A 7,212-nucleotide genomic window follows, 5' to 3' on the forward strand; every position below is an offset into this window, starting at 1 on the left:
TCCGAAGCCTCGCAGGGTGAAGAAGAGAGGGACGGAGACCGCGCTGATAAAGTTCAGCCAAGACCCCCCTGTATTCAGCCCGCTGCTTCACGACCTCCGCACTGTAGTCCTCGTAGAACCGGAGCTTGTGGCCGTGGTATTCCAGCTCGCCCTGTTTACGTGCCTTTCTCATGATCAGGTCTTTAGTCTGGTATCGGTGAAAGCGGATGACGACGGGTCGCGGCCTCTCATGCGGGCCCGGTTTGGGTGCCAGAGTGCGGTGAGCTCTGTCCAGCTCCGGGGGAGAAGGGAGAACTTGATCACCAAAAACCTTGACGAGGAGCTCGGAGAAAAAGGCGGTGGGGCGTGCACCCTCAAGTGACTCTGGTAAGCCCACAATACGAACGTTCTGTCTCCTGCTTCTCCCTTCCAAATCCGATAGTTTAGCTTTCAACAGCTTGTTATCTTCCTGCAGTGAGGAGCACGTAGCCTCAAGTTGCTCCAGGCGTCCGCAAACAGTTTCTGCATTCTCCTCGAGATCGGTTATACGTTTCCCCTGGCCTGAGACCACGGCCTGGATGTTGTCCAGTTTAGTGTCCATTCTGGCGAACGATGATTTAAACTCAGCGGTGGCTGCTCTATGCTGCTCAAGCAGATCCGAAATGGAAGCCAATGAGCTAGCACCAACGTCCATGCTAACCACGCTGTCCGAGGACATATCTGACTCTGCCGAATCTCTTTTTGCGTTTTTCTTGCTTCTAGGCATTTCTCCAAAACAGTATCAGTGTTACCGGCAACACAAGCACAAAAAAAATCGATGAGAATAGGGTTTAATCAGGTCTGAAATAGTTAGTGGGAGCTATAGAGCGATCGCACCTACCCCATGCTCTGTAACCCGGAAGTTCCTGATGTTTTTTAGTTGAAATGTTTTTCTAAAAAAATCTCTTCACCAGAAAGCATCTATGGTTGGTTCATATGTTGTTGTCATGTAATACATTCTTTCTCTTCGGTACAGAAAAAAAGAATTACTGCAACTTCCAGTCTCACTTCAGATGAAGATGAAACACAGATTGACCCATCACGAGTTCTTAAAAAAAAATTAAGTATTTAAGGGAATATTGTGGGAGGATAAGACATATTTTTCATTATAAGTGGCTGTAGGTTTGACAGCAGTGCAGTTGCAGAAGTGGATGGTGGCACTCCAGCTGTGTTAGTTTTGAAATACTGACTGTTTAGTAAGTACAAAAACTACTACAACACATGACAAATTGTATGATATGAAAAGATAAAATTGTGAGTAGTGAGTACTGTTCCTCTGGTGAAATATGGTCTGACAATACCTTAATAAGCTGTACAGTAGGTGATAGATTCTACAAACATCTACAAAGATGGATATTTACCCCTCTCTTGCCTTTGCAGTTTAACATTTTACTTTTTCTGCCCTTTGTTTAAGAAGCCGAAGATGACGACGGCTGCAAGAGACAGAGCCCTTTCCCAACTGAAATCCTCGCTGCTGAGAAGAAATCCAACAACCTCCACCACCTTGACAAGTGAAGACGATACAGACATAGACACCAATGTGGACTTATTTGACCCACATCAGGCTTTGGGATCAACTATAAGTATTTACAAAACGCAAGAAATAAAAGTAGAATTAGGGCTCTATTGTTTCCGCGATCACAGAATCGTGGACGGAATCGCGGAATTGAGCAATAAAAACGCAATCTACTTTTTAACACGGAATATCACGGAAAATGACATAATTTGACTGAAATGCCCAGCCCTGAAATTCACCTGCGCCCCCTCCCGCTTTAAAACAATCTATGTTTCAAAACATGCGAACATGGTGAAGCGGCTTCACAATAATCCGCCTTCGCTTGTAAGAAAATTTAAGAAACACGACACTACACTCCAGGTGAGTCATACTAACATAGCATTGTTGACATTTTCATTTATGCAGGACCTCTGCCAAGGGGAAAGTGAAGAGGAGAGTGTCCTGATGGATCAGCCCAGATCCAGTGTTGACATGCAACAGGAAGTGATGGATGCTCTGAAAGGTATTCATACAAAGAAGAATTACTTATGTTTTTTATGTCAGTAATTGTATCGATAGGAGCCTTATCTCTCATATATCTGTGACTTGTGTTTTTTTTTCTTAATGCAGAAATACCAGCCTTAGTCAAGTGTGTCAGAGATCTTATTACAACCATGAAGAGAATGCTACCTGTCATGGACACTGACAGTACAAGTTCTGGTTCTTCCAGTCCAGCTCCAGAAATGGTATGTTATGCATTTATACACGTTTTGTAAATACTGCCTTTTTATTACACGAAACATTTCATCCAAAATTGTTGTAAACTACTTGACTGTTAGCAGTTTTGTCTCTGTAGTCTCGACCCACATTTTGCTCGTACTGTATTTGATAGAAACAGTTTTTTCCATTTCAGCATGCAGTTGTTCAGAAATTATACTTTAATTCATTGAAGGCCACTTGCAGAAATTACAACTTAACTAATATTTGGCATTCAATAGTTTGGCTTTGTCTTTTAAGAAATGCATTCCAGCAACGTATTCCTAATACCATTTCTAATAATTGACTAACTCTATTTCCTGGACACAGATTTCCCTGGGCAACACGGGGGTGCAGGTCAGCAAAACCTGTTTCAAAAGACTAAACCGAACAAGAATGTCCCTGTTCACACAGGACTTAGCTGTGCTCATCTTTGGGCGGGATGTTTGGGCATCCTCGACTCTCACAGGAAAACCGGGGCTTACTGGAACAGCAAAAGAGCAGCTAAATCCGGAAAAGCTGAGTGCCCTTGTTGGTAAGTATTGGTTAAGTCTATTTTTCCTTATTATCATTTTGTTTTTATGCCTCTACCCTTGCCTTGGCCATAGCCAGAAGCAACATGTTTCAGATTGCCCTCATGTATGTATGCCCCCTTCTTGCTAATGTGATAACTCTGGAAAAGCATGATTTGTAACACCATTTTATTTGTCCTTTTCTATTTTACAGATACAGTTATTGCTGAATGTCCAGGAACAAATGTATCTGATGTGAGGGCAGTGATTCGGAGAAAATGTAACAATGAGAATTTTGTGAGCAAAAAGAAACAGTAAGCAGTAACATCAGTAACTGTTTGTAATCGGTTTTGTTTGTTTGTTCTTTGGTGGACATACATTTTGAACTGTGTGAATGTTTCACATGTAAAAGTTTCAAAAGTCAGTTTAATGTTCATCCCTGTCATTACTAGCTTCTCTGCGGTGCACAGCTAGCAGGGTAGTGCTAGCACAGCTATTGTCTCTTTTTATTGTTTCCTTTTATTATTGTTTTTAGTCAGGAACAGCAATGGTGTTCCCGGTCAATTTGACCCGGTGCATGTTTAAATCTCCAAAAGATGTCCTAAACCAAAAAAAATCCTAACAAGCAGTGTGAACATGTCATTACCAACTCCATTACTAACTATTCTATCAATATTTAGTGCAATGTGGTGTTCCATACCTCTAACAGGTAATGTTCAATAAGGATAATTCACTCGTTTTTCATTAAAAAAATACATGTTCAAACTTTTTTTGTAATGTTTTACCACTTTATTACTTTTGAAACACTGGAGAAAATGTGAAAAGTCTCCAGAGACATTATGGCTTGAAATATAGCCCTGCCTTCATAGCTTGACTGCTGTGCGTTAAAGGGGCGATGAATGCAATCTTAATAAGAGAATAAATCCAGGCGAACCAAAACATCTCAAAAAGAGCTTAGGGGCAAGGGTTAATAGGGTTAAACTTGTTTAAGAGTCAGCATCAATTATCCTTTCTATAGTAATACACAAGACTCCTTGAATGGGATTTAAGTGCATATTCTCCTCTCAAAGTGCACCAGATTCATGCATTCAAATGTAAAGGGTACAAAAAACTTTCGGCCGGGGGGGCATGCCCCCGGACCCACCTAGAGGGTTCGGGGACCACACCACCGCTGCTGAAAAAAATCCTGCAGGAAACACTAAACAATACTAACATTAACGATATAAACCATCCATGTAGATTTGATATTTGCAATTGTTGCAGATCTCACTTTACACGATGCCCTTCAAAAACAGAACTGGTCAGTTAATATGATTTAACCATTCCAAAAATACTGCAACTTGCAACATTTCTCTTTTTACCTAAGGGTATAAGAAAGTATAACAAATACCAACAAAAAATGAGGTAGGCCTACATTATGGTCACACCATTAACTACAATTGCCTATAGGTATTTTTCAGTATAGAAAAGAAATTACTGCTGCAAACAACCAAGGTCTCCAATAAATTAAATACTTCTCAAATAGAAGTGCAAGTTTCGCTCCGCAATCAAAACAAACCTGTACATTTATCATATTAACACCATGGTGACGCTATTTACACCATAATTACGTATTGCTGTATGGTGCAGTTCGGTACGGTACGGGCTGTGTGGTTCGGTGCGAATATGTGTATTTGTTATACCCCTACTTGTCGTCTGCATGAATATCACAATCACAAAGCTGTGACAAATAATGAAAGTCATACTATTCACGTGGCTGTTTCACAGTTGCATTAAAAAAAATTCTCCTTCAAAGGTTCAAGATGCCACAAAAGATAAAAAAGAAAAATGTTGGCACTGACTGTGCCCACCCACCTGCACTCAACTCTAGGTAAATGTCCAATGTTTGGATCCTCCCTTAGTCACTCCCCTCTCATTTTCCATGTGAGGCAGAGAATGTTTTTGTTTGAAGTCACGTGCACCATGTTTTAAAAGTGGCCGACGCTCTCACTACTTATCAGTTGAACCGAGATCCAGACGTGAGCACATCTTCTCTCAAGACACAAAGATAAATCACTACTTGCCTCTTCAAGATGGTGAAGGACAATGGCTACAGCTACTCTGGTGAGATGCTTACTCTTGGTCTTCAGTCTTTATTGAGAACTTGATAGGAAATGTACAAACCTCTTAAAGGTCAATAAAGTCCTCCGTTGATCACATTTTGTGATGTGTGGAAAGTTACATTTGGGTAGCCAGAATGATAATGAAGTCATTATTTTGATGTTAGTATTACATTTGAGTAACACAAATTTGAGTAAAATAGATTTTATTTTAGCTTTCAGTAAGTGAGCATTATTGTTGGAAATCTGAATAAGATGTTAGACAGGAGCGAGTTGTTTATGCCAAGCCTTTGTCTTATCAGATAAATGTACAGTTAAAGAGATTATTATAAAAATACGGAAGTAGGCTTTAAAGATAAACCAAGGGTTTATGACCTGGGCTGCTCAGTATAACGAATGGAGAGATAGTCAACTAGAAACCCTGCCATTTACTGAAAATGTTTTCCAGCATGCATAACTGACTTGTGAAAGGCTTTACATCCAGTTAGTAGTTGGTTCATACTTTTGTTTCATATATGTCAGTAACTCAAGTAAGTTTAAGTTTATTTATTTATCATATGCAGAATGAAATAAAAGATAAAAATAATTTGTTCAAAAGAACATTTAAGAGAACCTAAGACAAAAAAGACGTATGGTGCAAAGACACAATTGTACAAAATATTTAAAATATACGAATGATATAAAATATAAGATAGAATAACATAAAATAAAGTACTCTACAGTAAAAATAAAAAATCTTGAGGATTAAGATGGGAATTACGGTGTTAAGAAATTACTCTTTATCATGAGATTGTGTGGTCAAAGGATACCAGTTATATTCACCACAGCTTGAGCTTAGAATAAGTTGTTATTTTCACTGATGGTACTGATTTTTATCAGAAGAGGGAATGGTGGAAGCAAAACCTGTTTTTGTTGTGGTTGTCTCGCTAAACGTGACCATTTTTATGCAGATGTTATCTGCAAAGTTGGACTGAAAAGGAATTATTGGCTTTTCAAGCAAGATTGATAACTATGTTTTTCTTCCTTTTGCAGTTGTTGGGACAGACACGTCACACAGGTGCGGCCGGTCCTGCCTCGGCCCTCTGACCTTCCACCAACAGGTTGTGGGAGACAAGGTCCGCCTCAGCCATGGTGGTCTACTCGCAGAGAGGACAGGGGACACATTCAAGAATGGCCTGGTGTTCAGCAGCCGCCAAGTGAAGATTGAGGAGAGGATCCGTGTGAGGGTGGAGAAGGAATTGTTTCAGTGGCAAGGAGCTCTTAGATTGGGCTTCACCAACGTTTCACCGTCAGCCAGATCACTGCCTCTGCCCCTTATGGCCATCCCCAACCTCACTGAGCAGCCCGGGCATTGGGCTTCTCCCGTACCAGAATCTGTCTGTCAAGAAGGTTCAGAGCTGGAGTTCTGGGTTTGCTGTAGAGGCAACGTATACCTCACAAGCAACAATGTCAAACAGAAACAACTAATGACAGGAGTGGACCTGAGCAAGCCGCTGTGGGCCATGATAGACATCTACGGACATACTAGCTCCATTCTTCTACTGGGTAGGTGTACTGTTAAATATAAACGCGTTGTTTGCCGTACTGCATCTTTCCTCTGGACATTTCCCATGCGCTGACAATGAGTGGTAGATTTAATGCCTTTAATCTTTGCTGCAGGCTCAGAAAAAAAGGGGCCTTTTAACACCAACAGAAGGTCCTGCCCTGTACCTGAACACATCACCTCATCCCGTTTTGGCAGACGCCTCTCCAGCCTCTATGAAAACAGCGATGAATCCATTTCCTGTCTTGACATGGAAGGCCTGTCAGGTGAGAAAATATGTAAATCTAATGAGTGAAATCTGATGTACATGTGCAAAATTGCTGTGTGTTCCAGTCTTGTATTTATTGTGACCTCTCTCTCTCTCTCTCTCTCTCTCTCTCTTTCTCGTGATCACAGGTGAAGGCAGTGTATTGGACTGCGTGGTGTGCATGGGAAAACAGGCCACGGTCACTCTGCCTTGTGGCCACCGGTGCATGTGTAACCTGTGTAACGCCAGGGTCTTGAAGCAGTTTGGCAGCTGCCCGCTGTGTCGACAAAACATCAGAGCTCCAACAGTGGAGGCGAGGCTCTGAGCTCAAGACACCAGGCAGGAATCGCCAAATATAAGCTGCTAACTGACTTTAACTAAGGAACCACTAGGAGAAGCACATGCTTATTGTGTCCTGGAAGCCCAGCCAGGAACCTTTACCAGGTGTCATTCCACTGTCACTTCCTTAACCTGTAAATATTGTACAGCATGTGCTAAGATAAGGTGTACAGAGATGTTGATCTGAGTGTTTTCTACTCATG

At 41.3% G+C, this 7,212-nt stretch overlaps 1 protein-coding gene across 1 annotated transcript; it reads left to right on the plus strand.

Annotated features, from left to right (window-relative positions):
• Positions 1-1,822: 1,822 nt before the first annotated feature.
• LOC307255947 (E3 ubiquitin-protein ligase NEURL3-like) lies at positions 1,823-6,995 on the plus strand (the record flags this gene model as incomplete). Its single annotated transcript, XM_080034777.1, has 7 exons — positions 1,823-1,858; positions 1,940-2,036; positions 2,144-2,259; positions 2,600-2,804; positions 5,913-6,425; positions 6,540-6,689; positions 6,820-6,995. The coding sequence occupies 7 exons, from the start codon at positions 1,823-1,825 to the stop codon at positions 6,993-6,995; spliced, it is 1,293 nt and encodes a 430-aa protein (XP_079890903.1).
• Between the last annotated feature and the right edge of the window lie 217 nt (positions 6,996-7,212).

This window comes from Ammodytes marinus (assembly GCF_949987685.1).
Source record: "Ammodytes marinus genome assembly, chromosome: 2".
NCBI lineage: Eukaryota > Metazoa > Chordata > Actinopteri > Uranoscopiformes > Ammodytidae > Ammodytes > Ammodytes marinus.